Source organism: Macaca thibetana, chromosome 9, assembly GCF_024542745.1.
Source record: "Macaca thibetana thibetana isolate TM-01 chromosome 9, ASM2454274v1, whole genome shotgun sequence".
NCBI classification, from domain to species: Eukaryota; Metazoa; Chordata; class Mammalia; order Primates; family Cercopithecidae; genus Macaca; species Macaca thibetana.
The window spans coordinates 43,464,359-43,483,236 of NC_065586.1; the positions used below are offsets into that span (position 1 = coordinate 43,464,359).

Genomic DNA, 18,878 nt, shown 5'->3' on the forward strand with positions numbered 1-18,878 from the left:
TCTTTGATATCATTATATTTTTTGGTATTTTATAAATTTCTTTTTCATTGGAACCTGTTGCTGGAGAATTATTACTGTGGTCCCTTGGACATGTCATATATTCTTGCTTTTTCCTGTATTTTTTTTCTTTTTGTCCTTACATTGATATATGTGCGTCTTCTCTAACAGTCACTTCTTCCAGTATTTTGGGTCTGTTTTTGTAGGAGAGGACTTTTTCCTGAAGATGTATCTATGGTGTTGGGTAGGGCACTTGGTTAGGTGTGTACAGAAGTGTAGTCTTTGTTTAAGTTCTTTAGCTGTACACAGTATCGGTAATGCTTGTGATTTCTTCAGTGGCTTAGTGTGCAGTTGTTCATGGAGGCCATGGTGAAGTTTTTCTGGGGACAGGAATGTCAAATGGGCCTGTCCTTGGGTCCCAGGGTGGCATACCCTAGCACCAGTGTTCGTGGGTACAGGCAGGACTATTTTGGGGCCTCCCAAGCAAGGTGACTTGCTTGGGTGCCAGTATTGGCTGCGGTAGGTTGGGGAGGTGAGTGGGTCCTCATGTCCCCAGGCAGTGAACATGGTGTGGGAAATGGCTGTAGCATGTAGTGGGACCACCCTTTGACTCCCAAGCAATCCATACTGATGTTGGCAGTGGCTATGATGGGCTGAGTGAGCCAGTCCCCAGTCCTGCAGGTGGCATGGTGTGGGTGGGTGCCAGCTGTGGTATTTGTGGCAGGTTCAGTGGGTCTGTTTACAGGTCCCTGGGAGGAGTGCTTAGTTGTCAGTGAAGGTAGACTGGGCAGGGTGATCCTCAGGTCCCCAGATGGTGTGCTTGGGAACTGGTGGGGTGGTATGGAGCTGGGTGGGCCTCTCCTCAGGACCTCCAGTTGTGTGTGGGGGCAGTGGATGTGGTGGGCAGGGGTGGGGTGATCTTCAGGTTCCCAGCAGAGTACCTGTGTTTGGGCAGCAGTGGCTATGCTGTAGTCCTGCTGCTGGGAGAGCAGGGTCACTTTCAGTGGCAGCAGTTATAGGCAGATGGCTGGGGGGCATGCACTTTGCCTGCAGGTGATGGCTGTGGGCAGGGGAGCCTGTCCTTGTAGTGTGTGAAAATGCATGGGGACCCCTCTGCTGGGGGAGATAGGGTTGCTGCCAGTTGGGCACACTTTAGCACCCAGTGACAGTAGCCTGCCATGGGGGTCAGTGGCTGTGGGTGAAGTAGCGTGTTCTCAGGGTCCATGAAAATGCATGGTGGCCCCGCTACTAGGGGAGACAGGGTTACTGCTAATGACTCATGCTTTGGCCCTGACAGCAGCAGCCAGCAGCAGTGGTGACCATGGGTAAGGGATGTCAGTGGGGCTCTGGGGATATGGAAATGCAGGGGCTGTTGAGACTCCAGCAGGATGCAATATGGTGGGGACTGGGCTCTCAAAATGGTGCCTTGTTATAGCTGCTTAGAACTCGGAGAGGTGTATGGGAGTTGGCATGAACTCCCTCTTTGGAGTAATGCTGTTGTGTGGTCTTTAGGCACCTCCCTATGGTAGTCTTAGGGCCCATGGGAGTCAAGGGGCTCTTCCTTGGCTAGAATTACTGGAGCCCAAGTTAGAAATATGTACTACTGGGGATCTCTCACTTACCGCTTCCCCACACTGGGGAGCCTCTCTGGGTTCCCAGCCAATCCTAGCTGAGCAGGCTCTTTTGCTTCCCTCTCTTGGTGTTTCATGTCACTTCTCTGTTGAATTCTCTTAGATGCTCTATTTGAAGTGTGATTATCTATTTGCTATTTGCGTTCTTCTATGTGAAGGAGGCGGCAAGTACAAGGTGGCTCTCGTCAACGACCTTGAAGTCCTCTTTCTATGGAGGTTCTTTTAAAAAATTAAATTAGGGATGGTGAAGTTTGTTGAATGCATTTTAATGATTAGAATGATCCCATTATTTTAATTCTTTATGTTGTCAATGAGTAAATGACAGTTAGCTATTTTCTAATGTTAAACGATTTTACATTCTTGGAGAAATTGAATTTGGTCATAGATGTGTTATCTTTTTAATATCTTAACATTTGTTTGCTTATATTTTGTTTAGGATTTCTTCATAGATATGCATGAGTGGAATGGGTCTGTAATTTTTCTTTCTTGTATGTCTTTGTTTGGTTTAGGTATTAAAGTTATAGTAGTCTCAGAGAATAAATGAGAGAGTATAGAAGAAGAGAGAATACCTCCTTATTTATCTTAGATACAATGAAAATGATCACTTCTTTGAAAGGTTGGTAGAACTTGTGTATAAAACTTTGCACTCCTTTTTTTTTTTTTTTTTTTTTTTACCAAAGGGATTTTAAACCTTTGCTTCAGTTTATTTATGATTTATAAGACTATCCAGAATTTGATTTCTTCCTGCACCAGTTTTGACAAATAATATTTCCCTAAGAATGTTTCTATTTGTGTCTACATTTTGAAATTTACTGACATAAAGTAGTTGATCTTTTTAATGTCCACTTTATTGAAATATGTCAACTTTTTATTGATATTATTTATTTCTAACTTTCTTTTTATTGGTTTTATAAGACTTGTCTATTTTGTTAGTCTTTTCATACAGCTAACTTTTGTTCTGTTTAGCTTCTCTGTTTTTTTTGTTTGTTTGTTTACTCTTTCATGATGTTTTTATCTTTATTATCTTCTTCTGCTTTCTTTAAGTTTACCATTTGGTTCTTTTTCTTCCTTTTAAGTGACACTTAGCTCATCAATTTTCAATGTTTCTTCTTTTCTGTTGTGTTTAAAGCCATATATCTTCCCTAAACACTTTTGCTATATCCCAGAGATTTTAATATGAGGTACCTTTATCTCTCTGCTCTAAGTATTTTAAAATTTCCATTATAATCTCTTCTTTGACCATGAGTTTTAGAATTATGTGTTTCTTCAATTCTGGAATATTCTTATTCACTTTCTGTTTGAATAGTCTTTTAGCCCCATTTGCTGTCATCTCTCTTTCTGGAACTCCTGTGTGTATGTTGGAACTCCTTATGTTATCTTCCTTGTGTTTCTTTAATAATTTCTTTACCGGGGCAGACTTAGTGCACAAGTAATGTTTTCCACACCCCTATGATTGCATCCCCAACCAGTCAGCAGCACCCATTCCCTTGAAAAACCTTAACCTCTGGGCCTCTGGAGAGACTCATTTGAGTGATAATTCTGTCTTATGCATGGCTGGCCTTGCTTTAATTAATTTCTGATGCTTTTCTTCAATGTGAGTTGTTTCTTGTGTTGTTTGTATTTTCTGCAAGCTCATTTTTAATGGAATGTTTTCCTATGTGGGTGTTTGGTGTGTGCAGAGTGGAAAGTGGTTTTGTATTTGAGTCTGATGAGGTCCTTTGGGTCTTACAGATCCGGGCCAAGTTGGCTTTTTAAAATTATTGGGTTAGAATCCTACTGAAACTATTCGAAAATATTGAGAAAAAGGGAATTCTCCCTAACTCATTCTATGAAGTCACCCTAAAGCCAAAACCAGGAAAGGATATAACAAAAAAGAAAACTACAGACCAATATCCCTGGTGAACACAGATGCAAAAATCCTCAACAAAATACTAGCTAACTGAATCCAAGAGCACATCAAAGAGATAATTCACCATGATCAAGTGGGTTTCATCCCAGGGATGGTTTAACTTATGCACGTTAAGAAATATGATACGTCACATAAACAGAATTAAAAGCAAAAACCATATGATCATTTCAATAGATGCGGAAAAAACATTCAATAAAATTCAGCTTCCCTTTATGATAAAAACTTTCAACAAACTAGGCATAAAAGGGACTTACCTCAAAATAATAAAAGCCATATATGACAAACCCACAGCCAACCTCATACTGAGTGGGGAAAATTTGAAAGCACTCTCCCCGAGGAATGGAACAAGACAGGGATACCCATTTTCACCAATTCTATTCAACATAATACTAGAAGTCCCAGTCAGAGCAATCAGCTAAGAGGAAGAAATAAAGGACATCCAAATTAGAAACGAAAGTCAAACTATCACTGTTCACTGATGATATTATTGTAGACCTAGAAAATCCCTAAAGACTTCTCCAAAGACTCCCAGATTCGATAAACAATTTCAGGAAAGCCTCAGGTTAAAAAAAGTCAATATATACAAATCAGTAGCACTGCTATACACCCACAATGACCAAGCTGAGAATCAAGTTAGTAACTCAATCCCTTTAATAACAGTGGCAAAAAAATATAAAATACCTAGGAATATGCCTAACCAAGGAGGTGGAAGAACTCTAAAAGAAGAACTACAATACAAAACACTGCTGAAAGAAATAATAAATGACAAAACAAATGGAAACACATACCATGCTCCTGGATTCATAGAATCAATATTGTGAACATGACCATGCTGGCCAAAGTAATCTACAGATTCAATGCTATTCCTATCAAAATACCAACATCATTTTTCCCAGAATTAGAAAAAAGGATCCTAAAATTCATATGGAACCAACAAAGAGCCCAAATAGCCAAAGCAATCCTAAGCAAAAAGAACAAATCTGGAAGCATCATATTGCTGAACTTCAAATTATACTACAAGGTGATAGTTACCAAAACAGCATGGTATCGGCATAGAAGTATACACATAGACCAATAGAACAGAATAGCAAACCCAGGAATAAAGGCAAATGCTTAAAACTATCTGATCTTTGACAAAGTGTACAAAAACATAAATTGGGGAAAGAACACCCTATTCAACAAATGGTGCTGGAAAAACTGGCTAGCCACATGTAGAAGAATGAAACTGGATCTCTCTCTCTCACCTTATACAAAAATCAACTCAAGGTGGATCAAAGACTTAAATCTTAAGACCTGAAACCATAAAAATTTTAGAACATAACCTAGGAAGAACTCTTGTAGACATTGGCCTAGGCAAAGAATTAATGACTAAGACTCCAAAAGCAAATACAACTAAAACAAAAATAAATAAATGAGACCTAATTCAACTAAAAAGCTTCTGTGCAGCAAAAGAAAGTAAACAGAGTAAACAGACAACCCACAAAATGGGAGAAAATATTTGGAAACTATGCATTCAGCAAAGGACTAATATCCAGAATCTATTATACAAGGAACTCAAATTACCAAGAAAAAACCAAATAATTCCATCAAAAAGTGGGAAAATGATATGAATATACATTTGTCAAAAGAAGACATACAAATGGCAACAAACATATGAAAAAATGCTCAACACCACTAATCCTCAGGGAAATGCAAATTAAAACCACAATGAGATACCACCTTATTCCTGCAAGAATGGCCATTATTAAAAAGTCAGAAAACAATAGATGTTGGCATGGATGTGGTGAAAAGGGAACACTTATACACTGTTAGTGGGAATGTAAATTAGTACAACCTTTGTGGACAACAGCATGGAGATTTCTTAAAGAACTAAAAGTACATCTACCATTTGATCCAGCAATCCCACTATTGGGCATCTGTCCAAAGGAAAAGAAGTCATTATATCAAAAAGACACCTGTGTAAGTGTATTTATTACAGCACAATTTACAATTGCAAAGATATGGAACCAATCTAAGTGCCCATAAACCAATGAGTGAAGAAAATGTAATGTGTATACCATAGAATAATACTCAGCCATAAAAAAGAAGGAAATGTCTTTTGTAGCAACTTGAATGGAGCTGGAGGCCATTATTCTAAGTGAAGTAACTCAGGAACAATAACAAAAAACATGTATGTTCTCACTTATAAGTGGAAGCTAAGCTATGGGTATTTAAAGGCACACAGAGTGATATGGACTATGGAGACTCAGAAGGGGGAGTGTGGGAGGGTGGTGAGGGATTTTAAAACAACTATGTATTGGGTGCAATGTACACTACTCAGCTGACAGGTGCACTAAAATCTCAGACTGCACCACTATACAGTTCATCCATATAACCTGAAACCACGTGTACCCCAAAAGCTATTGAAATAAAAATAAATAAATATGTTTGGCAAGAATAAAAAAATTATCGGCTTGGAGTGCCTGCTGTACATATAAGCGGTATGAATTCAAGCTCCTCGTCCACGTATGGCATGAGTTTATGGTTTGACTTTCTCATGGATGTCTTTTCCCCCATCTACAGCCCTGTGGATGGCAGGCTTTTTTTCTCATCTCCTGCACTGATCAGAAACGTTTTTCTAGTTCTTGTCACATGGTCGGCATGCCTCTGGGAGGTCCCAGTTTGTGCAGGGAGTTTAGTTGCTTCTCCTGCCTTGCATGAGCTGTTATGTCTTCTCTGCTTGCAGGGACGGTGAACCCAGCTGGAGCCACTGAGGCTCTATTCTGCTTCACTTTGGGCTCCTGCTTAGTGCTGTGCTCTGGACATCTTTCTCTTTTCTGGAATGTGAGGACTTGCTTTCTTTCTCTTGAACTTGATTATATATTTTAAAACGTTTCCCTTTTTTTATATATGGTTTTGCAGGTGGAGAGGCCCTTCTGCATCACCTCAGCCCATATTGCTGCACCTTAATATAAGAAACAGAGACTAAGGGGTCCATTGGGATGTACACTGCAGAAATAGGAAGAGAAAGCCCAGAAGGAGCTAGGAGGAGCACACAGTAGAAGAACAAGGAGAGAGCTGGTCCCTGGGAGCCAAGAAAGAACAGCTTTTAGAAAGGGCCTTTTGCGGGATGTGTGGCCAGCTTGTCCCAGATGTGGCATATTGTTCACCTTGCAGACTCAAGAGGCTTCTTTGAAATGAAAACTCAGAAGCACAAAAACAGGGAGATAGGCTGAATTTATAAAGGGAACCCAAGGTACTGCACACTGTCTCTCTCAATCTCCCTCCCTCCACCTAGCGCGCTCTCTCTCGCTGTCTCTCTTTTTCTCACATAACTCTCCAAGGAGAACTGCTTAGGAGTAATTTGGAAACTTCTAGCTGCTCTTATGAACCTGGGAGGGACTCTTCCCTGCTTCTGTACCAACACCCACCCTGCAGGGAGCTTCCGAGGCTGCAGGAGGGTGGCGTGGTTTTGCATGCTGTGGGTCGGCTTGCCTGCTCTTGCCCTTCTCTCAGTGTCTGCATCTGGTTACTTCGAGGATGCCTGTGACATCTGTGGTAAGAGCAAAACCCACATTGCTCAGATCTTGTTCTTTCCTTTCCCCTCCACTCCTGCTGGACTACTCTTAGCCATTATCTCTTTGAATAGTGCCTTTCCAGCATCCTGAATCCCACAAACCCAAACACTTCAAGGTTCTTTTTTAGGGTCCAATTGGAAGGCATTTGGGCTTCCATTTGGAGGAATCTCAGTTCGGATTTTGTGGATTTTCATGGCTATAAGGACATCTTGCAGCTTGGAATGTATGTCAGCTGTGCAGGGCAAAAGAAGCTGTGTGCATATGTCTGTGTGAGCATGCAACAAGAAGGCTTGGCTTTTACACCACTTCCTAAGTTTTCAAACAGGGACCATCTCATATCATCTCTCTACAGCCCTGGAACTGAGTAATGCTGATATCAATATTCCCATTGTAAGGATGCGGAAACTAAGCCTAGAGAGGAGAAATGACTTACCCAAATTCCTCAGTAAGTTAGAAACAGAGCTGTGTTTATTGTCCAGGCATCTGACCTCTGAGCCTTGTGCTCTTTTCTCTGCTGCACATTGTCCACACATGTTTGTGCAGGCTTAACTGGAGACACCCACTTTCTGTCTACACCCAGGTTTCTGTCAACCTGATCACAAGCATCCCATGAAGCCTCCCTGCCCCTTGCCCCACCCCGTGATGGCATGCCGTAGGAGAGACTTCGTTCTCTCCTCCCTTTTCTCTCCTGGCCCCTGTGTCTTTTAGATATTGGCTACTGCTGCTGGCAGACCCCAGACAAAGGCAAATGAATTGTTGACCCAGCTGAGAGAATTTATGACGTTATATTTTAAAGCGAGTCTGGGTAGAAACAATGGCCAACATCATCTTTCTTGGCATTACTTTTTATTGAATATAGGCTTACAATCTTTAAATAATTTGAATATAATGCTTACAATATACAGTTTTTTAATCATACATATATTTCTTCAAAGCACAAAACTAGAAATTAAAATTGAAAGGCTATACGCGTCTATATTGCCATAAATCTAGAACTATTTTATAAAAATAGAACTCAAATATTAACTTTATGTATTTTAGCAACTTAGCAGTATTGTAAGGTGGCCACATACATATGCATCACTGTTCCAAATGACTATCTCATTTTCCATCTCTTTGGGGAGCCCAGCTGCCTAAGGATCCTGGAGCAGGCTCCTTTCCCAGGATCGCCGTAGAGATGCCCTTGGCCATGGCTCAGTGTTGCCGTTGCATAAAGACTCAGTGCACCCGTGTATTATTGGAGGGGGAAGACCAGCTTCCAGCCTCTTCCTCAGAGAGAGGAAGTGTTCCCTCCTGCCAGGCATTTACTGTTTGCGTTTCTTATAGCCCTCACAGTGCATGGTTTGATATCCGAATGTGCAGAGTGAGTTACCTTTCCATGTGCTTGGAGCAGATATGAGTTTGGGTCTGTCATATCAGTGTAAATAGTTTAAAAGAAAACCACCCAAACAATGTCCACTGGGGTAATGTCATCCCAAAGGTAGGCCCCATGAAGCCTCCCTGCCCCTACTCGACCCCGTGATGGCATGCCATAGACTAGGAGAGACTTAATTCTTTCCTCCCTTTTCTCTCCTGGCCCCTGTGTCTTTTAAACATTGGCTACTGCTGCTGGCAGACTCCAGACAAAGACAAATGAATTGTTGACCCAGCAAGGTCCTCAACACACATGCCCTCCAATCCTCATAGTCTTGCAAGTGGGGACATTCTTGTTCTCATTTGACAGTGGAGGGAATTGAGTCTCTGGGCATGCGTGTCATTTGGCCAAGGTTGGTGGGGCTGCCTGGTCCCATAGCTGGAGCTGTCTGTCTGCCCAGACATCCATGGAGGGAAAGAAACCAGAGGAGAACTCGGATCTGCACTGTGGTCATTTGGAAAGAACAGACAAGTAGCTTTGGGCCAACTTACAGCAAGTGGGCTGCCTTTCCCCAGAAAACCCCAGGACCCTTGTGCTGCAACTTCCTAAGCAGAGCAGGAAGGTGGCTGTGGGAGGGAAGGAGCATAAATCTACAGGCCAATGACTTAAGTTTGTATGTTCAAAGGGCGGTGCCCAAATCTCTCACAACATGTAATAGAGATCCTCCATCTAAAACCAGGGGTTCAAGGGACTCACTTCTTGAGGCTGCTTGTGTTTTCAAAGAGCTGAGCAAAGGTCAAATGCCCACCCCACCTCTGCTGGCCTGTGACAGTCCAGGTCGAAGTATGGAGAGCCTTCACAGTGGCCCAAAGATGGGAAACCTATAGGATTCCTGGGCTAGAGCAGAGTGCTCAGCAGGAAGCAGCAGGATTGGAGGGACGTGCAGCAGAACACACAGGCTCTGTGCTGTAGATTTCTTTGGTTGCTTTCTCACTCCCTTCCCCTGCCCTTTAGACTGCCCATAAAAATGTGCTCCAAAGGGAAGTGCCTCTTGCATCTCTTCTATGATCACAGTCTCTCCAGACATCTCAACTCTGCCTGGGCTGACCTGTCTATCCTGCCCATGCTGGAGCTGGAGCTGGGGGTGGAGCTGGAGCTGGAGCTGGAGCTGGGGCTAGGTTTGACTCTGGATGAGGCTGTGCCCTCCTACCAGCCCTGCTCCCTGCCAGCTGTCCCCTCAGTCCCTGAGGCCAGAAGAGAGCCCTGCTCTAGGCTCTACCACATGGGTTTTTGTCAGAGTCCCTGGATAGCCTGCTCCAAACGAAGGAGCCCAGCTGCCTAAGGATCCTGCTTGAATCACTAATATTTTCTGAAATTAATGTCAGGGTGGTTTTCTTAAAAATCTCTGTCCTAAAACAGATAACAGAAAAACCCAAAGTAACCATCTCTCTTCTCCACCTACTGGAGCATGTAGGAGGGGAGGAGAGGGGAAAAGATGCAGAAAAAACGCAAATGGCAGGACCCCAGGAAGGGGCCAGGTCCTTTGCAAACCCACTGGCACCAGGCGCCATCTGCTTGGGGCTGTGCAGTTTACTTTTCTTGGACTGGCCCTGATGCCGTCTGCTAAGCAGAGAGTGGCAGCAACTCCAGGGCAGTCACAGGTAAATTTTTTTTCCTTTCAGAATAGCTGGACACAATTTTCTGAGCTCAACAGAAGGCTGCCCCTGGGCACGAAATCAGAAATGTGTTTGTGGGCCCAAGTCACTATATTTTAAATGGACTTGGGCTCTGTGGTGTGTTTAGGAGGAGCGGGTGCTCACAGGACTGTACGGCTCAGTGGAGGCACTGAGAATGCCACGATTGGAATGCTCTGAATCTCAAAACACAGCCTCCTCTCCCCACAAAAAGAAAAAAGGTAATGACCTGGAGTTAGCCTCTTCCTTCCTAACTCATTTAGGTACATTGCATGTAATAAGGTGACTCATCCTTTCACTGGGCAGAAGCATCACCTGGACACACTAGGTCCTGCTGGAGAAGGAGACATGAACACTAAGCTTCCGAGGACCACAGGAGTCCTCATTGTGGCTTGCCAGTGCATCCAGGCTGCCTCCGAGCCAGGCTGGTCCCGTTTCCCAGTGCACAGGCCCAAAGGCACCTTGAAAATGACGATTCCCATACATAAAGAGGGGACCCTTTTCTCCTAACACTCCAACTCTGTGTGATCTGTGGGTTGGACTCTGAGGACAGGGAGCTGTGGCAAGCTGGGGTAAGGGATGGGAGTGGGGATCGGCAGGGTCTGGCTGCTCTAGAGGCTGAGTTTGGGAGGTGAAACCTAGTGGCAGGAGTTAAGGTTGGTGTTCCTGGCTGGGCCTCATGGCTTTTTCCTTTGTTGCCAATGGCTTGCTCTCGGCAGGTGGCGGCAGACTGCAGAGGTCTCTCATGTCAATGAGACTTTCTTCCACAGCTTTTGCAAACTTGCTAGAAGAAGTCTCTTTGCAGCTGTGAAAGCTGGAGATGCAGAAAAGGATGGTCTCTGGCTGGGGGTTGTAGCAGGCACCATACCCATTTGGGACCACAGGACCATAGCAGCAGAACATCTCCATGGTTGTGGGCACCTGGAGGAGAGGACAGGTCAGAAGCTGCTTGTTCTGGAATGCAGCCTGCCAGCGTTGACTGGGCTTGGCTTCTCTGACTGTTTTCCACCTGGGGGTTTGACTGAATTAACCAAATCAAGTGATTGCTTCAGCATGGATGGACACAGCCAGAGTCATAAAAACAGACCCATCTAACTGCATGATATCAGAGGACGAGGGGCCCCAAGCCCACTCCCTGGTGTGCAATCTGCTCTACTTGTGGAGTTGGAAGTTCCCATCATGACCTGGTGCTGGGTCTTGGGCTAAGTCTCCCCTTCACCTGGGGGCCATTTGAGGCATGGAGGCAATCAGGTAATTTACTAAATGGTCCCCTGGTGGCACCCCACAGTTAGATGCTTTCCGGAGGGAGGAATTTATGAACTGGAGGAAATCTGGCCCATCCTCTCTGTCGATTTTCCCCAGATCCTTAATTACTGTCAGTATTGCTTGGCTGCTCTGATTTCTCCCTGCAGCCTGGCCATGCCCAATTACCCAGCATTGGGTGTTTCAAAGATTGCCATCAACTGGAGTTTTACTTATGCACCTAGTATGTTTTGAATTCAGAGTGCTGAGATTTTGTAATCCAGATCACAAACCAAGAAAGTATGTTTCTGAAAGCATTCAAGCCATAAATGCTACTTTCCAGTTGGAAAACAACAAAACCCCCACACCCCAGATTAATTTTATTAGCTGGTCCTATGGAAAAAAGTAGAAAGGATTCTCGGGCAGGTGCAGGGCCTGGTTTGTTTTAAACCTACAGGTTCCTGGTGTTGTGTGCTTAGGCCTTCGGAAGTGACACTGGCTGTTTTAATGGGGCAGAACAAACCATTAGTCTTGCTAATAGAGTCACCGCATTGTCAGATAAATTTGCCGTGCAATAGCCGAAGGCCATAAAGCCATTCCAAAGCACTTTTTGCCCATGGATGATTTCCTGAGAAATTTATGGTGCTGTGTTCTGTCCTCGTTTATTCACGTCTGCACGCTCACTGCCATAATGACAACATCCAATTACTGAGTGGGCTTCTGTCCTCAAACACAGCTCATCAACCCTAGTACTGCCCACGTCCAGCTTTTCGCAGATGAGGTGGCATTTTAGTAAATTGATGGCTGTGGGGCATTTCCCCTCCTAAACCACGACCTCTATCTAATGGATTGCATTCTGTCTTTGTGGCAGTGGCCCTCACACAGGACACGCTGCCGACTGGTTAGATGTTGGGCTGGCCACGAATGTTCTGCTGTTGGTCGCGTGGCCCTTTACAATAATATCTGTGACCTATTTAGAGGGCCCTGTCCATGCCAGGCCCTGGACTGGGCTTTCTCCCTACATCATTGAATCTGGCCGAGCCAAGACTTCACTCCAGACCTGCTGGGTGTCAGAGCCCATGGAAACCGCGGTAATAGATGGAAAAGTAGTAAGATGTAACGGTTAGGGCACCAGAATGGGTGTGTTCCTGTACTGTCTCCACCTCGGCTGAGTAGGGTCTGCTGATTACTCCCGTTTAGGAGATGGGAAACCTTCTTCTTTTTTTCTGTTTTTTGAGACAGGGTCTCACTCTGTCACCTGGGCTGGAATGCAGTGGTGCAATCAAGGCTCACTGTAACCTCCACCTCCCCAGCTCAAGCAATCCTCTTATTTCAGCCTCTTTAGTAGCTGGGACTTCAGGCACGCACCACCATGCCCAGCTAATTTTTTAAAATAGGGAGATAAGGTCTCTCCATTTTGCCCAGGCTGGTCTCAAACTCCTGGGCTCGAGCAATCCTCCTGCCTCAGCCTTCCAAGGTGTTGGGATTATAGTTGTAAGCCACCAAGCCTAGTCAGTAAACCATCTTCTAATGAACATTCAGATCATTTTGCTGACAGTCACGTAGTTCAGAAAAAGCAGAGGCAGGATTTGCCTGACTCCAGCTAGTGGGCTTGTTGTCACTGTTCTTTAGAAAGCTTACTGACTACACTACGCTTGGGCGATGGCTGCACGGGGCTGTACCTGGCTGGTGGAGAGGACAAACCGGTTGCTCATCAGGTAGGTTTCATCCATGAACATCTCGGGCATCTCCTTGCACACGGCTCGGGCCAGCTCCCGTAGCGCCAGCAGGTGGTTGTCAATGGCCATCCCTGTTATGGCCTGGGTAGTTGGGGGCAAAGAACAGGAGATGAGAAGTGGGCCCCCTGCAACTCCTTGTTCCCTCCTCTGTAGTCCACAGGACTACTGGTGACTCCAGCAACCACTGCTCATTCTTATCCAGTGCCTGCTGCCAACAATGTGTGTGAGTGGCTGCTCAGGACTGACCGCTGTACCATGCGGCCTCTGCTCCTGGGCCCTTGCACATTTCCACGTGCACTGAGTGAGTCCAGAGCAGGTTGGGTTCTAGCTTGAGATATCTGAACTAAAGGTTAGTGAGTCTGAGCATCCCCTACACACCTACGCCTGGCTGGTTCTCTAAGTGGAAAGAATGGGGCTGGCCTGGACATCTCAACTACCAACTACTTGGGCAGGGGAGAGAGTTTGGGAAGAAGGCTGTGTGCAGGGCTTGGGGACTGCTGGATCCTGTGCAAGCATTGTGAAGGGCATCCCAGGCTGTCCTGAATGGACTCTCACCACAATCAGCGCTGTCTCCTCCAGTAGGAGCCCAGGGAACAAGAGATGGAGGATAGAGGTTGTGAGATCTGTTCCTGAATCTTGGCTGCTATTTCATGGCTCAGGATCAATTCATTTAAACTGGATCCATAATCTAAGAAATCGTTTTGAGACAGGAACTAGACCCCTTAGCAGGCTCAGCTGACATTTTCAAGGGGAAAGAGGCAGTTGAATGATAAAAGTTCTTTTTCTTATTATCACAATATATTTAAACTTTCATCAAAGGATAGAAATATAGAGAAAGCTCCAGGATGTCAATGTAGGAGGGGTTCATGGAAGGTGGGGTGTCTGGAAGTGGGGCTGGGTACTCATTCTATGGCTCCCCCACTTGAGGCTGGGTATGTAGTATGCACACTGGTTTTTTTGGACTACATGTTTATTTGGAGCAATTCTAGGGGCTGATGGAGACTCAGGGGGCCACCCTCACCCATAACAATCACTTTTGGGTCAACATCAGGGTAACTCTTGGGGTTTCACAGTTCTCTAGGATGGCCACTTAGCTGTCAAAGCCCTGCACAGGAAGAAACTTCCCATTCACAATGAACTTGGTATAGGTTTACAAGGCACGTTTAGGGATTTGACAGCTGTTCTCTTTCGGTTGCGAATGAATGCATAAAGATGACAGGCTCTGTTCTCTATGAACGTACCTAATTAGAGGCTGAAAAGACAAACATTACACAACCACAGCTTACTTTAGATGTGCCCTGTTAGGACAGAAGGAAAGAACGGTGGGCCTATCTGTGAAGGAGACTACTCTTTTAATTTCTCTGGTTTCCTCTATTTAATTCTTGATTTGTGTTGGTTCATAGAAGCAGCTGCCCTGTGAACAGTCAACTCACCCCTCTTTTTACCACCTTGGAATAACTGTAGCAAGAGAGACTGAGTTCACAGGTTGTTTGGCTCAGAGCCATGAGTAATAATGAGTGAAATGACTTATAATTCAGTATTTCATTCATTCATTTAGGGAATCTTAATTGAGTGCCTACTATGTGCCTAGTGCCGCAGGTCCTGGAGCCACAACAGAGAACGAGACAGTTGTAGACTTAGTCCTTGTGGAACTTATGGCGTAGTGGGGGGCAGATTTCATCAACCATGCAAAAAAACATGATCATAAACTCAAGTGTGAGGAAGGAAAACTACAGAACAGTGGGAGAGTAAGTGATGGGGGCTCTGGACCACCTTGCCATTGGAACTTCCTTTCTCCATGACCACTGGCAAATATGCTTACCAGTTATTAGGTTTCCTTGCTGCTTTTCCCCTTTCCTTATCCTCCGTGTCCAACCACACACCAGATTCACCTCGTAAGCGTCTTTGTATCTCTCCTTTCCCCAAACCCATCTCTGATTTGGTTGTTTTCATCAACTTCAAATTTTTAACACAACCCTATGGCAATGCTTTGGAGGGTGTTTTCCTAGACATTTTAATAATTTAAAGTTGTTATTGTCATATGTTTATATCGTTTAGAAATCCAAATAAGCCAAAAGCCAAGGTCATTTTGCCAGCACGGATTCCTACCCCAAGGAGGTAATTCCTTACAGTCTTTTAGCTATTTCTTTTGGGCATATACTTTCTTTCCTCCAAATATATGCTTAGGTTACCACTACTGAATTTCTCAGTTTTACCTATAATCTTCTTGTTATAAACAGTGAAATTTCAGCTATTTTTTTTTTTTTTAATGGAGTCTCTCGCTCTGTGGTCTAGGCTGGAGTGCAGTGGTGCGATCTCAGCTCACTGCAACCTCTGCCTCCCAGGTTCATGCCATTCTCCTGCCTCAGCCTCTGGAGTAGCTGGGACTACAGGTGCCCACCACCACGCTTGGTTAATTTTTTTGTATTTTTAGTACAGACGGGGTTTCACTGTGTTAGCCAGGATGGTTTCGATCTCCTGACCTCGTGATCCACCTGCCTCGGCCTCCCAAAGTGCTGGGATTACAAGCATAAGCCACTGCACCTGGCCAATTTCAGTTCTTTTATGACCCTGCTCCCCTAGCACACTTCTACTCTCCCATCTTCCCAATAAGATTACATTTTAACTCTTTGTAGTTAGATCAAGATACAGCATAATCATGTATACAGAACAATATACATAAGTATAATTAAGCAAGTATTCACAGCTGGGTCATGTACTGTACTATGATTAGATTTCCTTTCTTACTGAATTTTTTGTTTCCTCTAGAATTGACAATGTATAAATTTTTTTTAACTTCCTTTGCTTTCCATGTATCTATTTCTTTTATTTATTTATTTATTTATTTTTGAGATGGAGTTTTGCTCTTTCGCCCAGGCTGGAGTGAAGTAGCGTGATCTTGGCTCACTGCAACTTCCACCTCCTGGGTTCAAGTGATTCTCCTGCCTCAGCCTCCTGAGTAGCTGGGATTACAGGTATGTGCCACCACACCCAGCTATTTTTTGTATTTTTAGTAGAGATGGGGTTTCGCCATGTTGGCCAGGCTGGTCTTGAACTCCTGACCTCAGGTGATCCACCTGCCTCGGCCTCCCAAGGTGTTAGGATTACAGGCGTGAGCCACCACACCAGGCCCCATGTATCTGTTTCTAATTGATTCCTAAACATGCAGCAAGAATTTCATTCATCCTCTCACTTCTTGCTTCTTTATGGACTGATTGCTCTCTAGGTCTACTCAACAACTGTTGATTTGTGATCTCCTTTTACTATCATCCTGGGGACAACCCTCTATCTTTTTCTTGTGTTAAATCTTCTGATTTTTTTGAGCCTATGATTTCCTCTTTTATGTTTTATTTTCTCACTTTAGAAGTCTACATTCTCCAGTAGCTTTATGAGAAATGGTGCTTAATAAGTAAAATATTTGAGACTTTCTCTGTCTAAAAATGTCTTTGATCTATCTTCAAATTTAATGATAGTTTAGCTGGGTATGAAATGTGTGTTGAAGGTCACTTTCTCTCAGAATTTGAAGACACTGCTCTTTTATCTTCCACATTCCAACGATGCTGTTCAGAAATTAATTACATCTTTTTTATGGATCTTTGTATTTGATTTTTTTGTCCTCTGATAGATTTTAGAATCTTCTCTTCATCTTTAGTGTTGTGAAATTTCCTTTGCTATGAGTATTTTCCATCTATTAAGCAAGGTACTTGATGAACTCTCTAAATATGGACACTCATGTTCTTCAGTTCTGGGGAAATTTCTTAAATTATTTTGTTGAGGACCCCCTCCATCATTTTCTCTTTCTGAACAACAATTATTTGGAATACTATTCTCCTGGACTAAGCCTCTTTTCTCTCTTGTATTTCACCTCTTTGTTGTGTTGATATTTTGGGGATATTGTCTCAGATTATCTTCTAATTCTTCCACTGAATTTTTTTCTACCATATTTTCCCCCAGAGTTATTTTTATTTCCTGAAAAATGCTTTTAGTTTCCTATCACATATAGATGAAGTAACTCCTTTTATTTTTCAAAGAATCTCAATGATCACTTTTAAACTGTTCAGTTGTTTCTTGTACTTTTTTCATTTCAAGTTTTTCTTTGTTTGTTTGTTTTTTGAGAAGGGGTCTTTCTCTGTCACCCAGACTGGAGTGCAGTGGTGCAATCTCAGCTCACTGCAACCTCCGACTCCTGGATTCAAGCATTTCTCCTGCCTCAGCCTCCCTAGTAGCTGGGATTACAGGCATGTGCCACCACACCTGGATAATTTTGTTGGTGGTGGTGGTGGTTTTTTTTTTTTTTTTTTTTTTTTTTTTGAGATGGAGTTTTGCTCTTGTTGCCCAGGCTGAAGTACAATGATGCAATAATCTTGGCTCAGTGCAACCTCCACCTCCCAGGTTCAAGCTATTCTCCTGCCTAAGCCTTCCTGAGTAGCTGGGATTACAGGCATGCGCAACCACGCCTGGCTAATTTTTCATATTTTTAGTAGACACAGGTTTCTCCATGTTGGTCAGGCTGGACTCGAACTCCCGACCTGAGGTGATCTGCCTGCCTCGGCCTCCCAAAGTGCTGGCATTACAGGTGTGAGCCACCGCGCCTGGCCTTTTTTGTATTTTTAGTAGAGACAGCGTTTTGCCATTTTGGCCTGGCTAGTCTCAAACTCCTGACCTCAGGTGATCTGCCTGCCTTGGCCTCCCAAATTGCTGGGATTACAGGCATGAACCACTGTGCCTGGTCCATTTCAAGTTTTTTAAAAAAGATATTTTTTAACTAGCAAAAATGTTTGTTGGTGTTGGTTTTACTCTTTTGTGTCTTCTCAATGTCTGAGGGTCCATGGCTATTTGTATTTAAGGATAAAGCACTGAAAATATGATTAGAAGATTTATGTGTGAAATGTATTTGTTAACCTGAGGGCTTCACTGGCCTTACAGTAGCTCTTCTTCAATATTAGAATGGTTCTTAACTAGCAGCTCTGCCTCTTGACAAACCACTACCTCGTCTGCTGACTAGGCTCTTTCACTGTGGGCCCCAACTATCAGTTTCTGTGAGTGTTCTCTCTTGGCCCGGTTAATTTTACCACAGAGGAATCTTCTAATCTCTTGCTTGGTGAGGGGTGGTTACAGAGCTAGTTCCCAGTGTGTATGGAGCTGAGTGGCTGGAGGGCTTAGTAGTAAGTAAGAAGACTTTAATTAACCAATTAATTTCCATACAGTATTTCCTCCCTCAGCCGTGCCTAGTGTTCTCAAGTCTAGAGTCCTTCTGCTTCAGCCTCTCCAGAGAATGAACTTCTAGCTCACCACTGGGGAGAGGGGCTAGTAGCCTGGCTGCCTGGGGTGGTAGAGAGGAACTGAGGGTCTAACTGCTTTTTATATAGATCATCAACTGCTATGGTTTGGATGTTTGGGTCCTGTCCAAACTTCATGTGTTAAAGCTTAATGGTATGATAGGATTAGGAGGTGGGACCTTCAGGAGGTGATTAGGTCATGAATGGGTTTAAGGCCTTCATACAAGAGGCTGCACACAGTGTTCAGCCCTCGGCCTTTCCACCTTCCACTATGTGAGGACACAGTGCTTGACCCTTCAGGAGAATGCAGCAACATGGCGCCATCTTGGAAGCACAGGGCAGGCTTTGGCAGACACTAAACCTTCTGGCACCTTGATCTTGGACGTCCAACCTCCACAACAATAAAAAATAATTATCTGTTCTTCATAAATTACCCAGTCTCCCAAGCTTCTCTCACTGTTTGCTGAGTCAGTCGC

At 44.0% G+C, this 18,878-nt stretch overlaps 2 protein-coding genes across 3 annotated transcripts in view; both read right to left on the minus strand.

Annotated features, from left to right (window-relative positions):
- LOC126963224 (mitochondrial import inner membrane translocase subunit Tim23) overlaps positions 1 to 18,878 on the minus strand; it is a 901,060-nt gene that overhangs the window by 601,276 nt on the left and 280,906 nt on the right. The gene's annotated exons all lie outside the window — the stretch shown is intronic.
- CHAT (choline O-acetyltransferase) overlaps positions 7,924 to 18,878 on the minus strand; it is a 59,623-nt gene continuing 48,668 nt past the window's right edge. For both annotated transcript variants that reach the window (XM_050805329.1, XM_050805328.1), the window contains exons 14-15: positions 13,067 to 13,204; positions 7,924 to 11,063 (exon numbers count right to left, since the gene is read on the minus strand). In XM_050805329.1, coding sequence (XP_050661286.1) covers positions 10,794 to 11,063; positions 13,067 to 13,204 — 408 coding nt within the window. In that variant the 3' untranslated portion in view covers positions 7,924 to 10,793. The remainder of the gene's footprint in view (positions 11,064 to 13,066; positions 13,205 to 18,878) is intronic.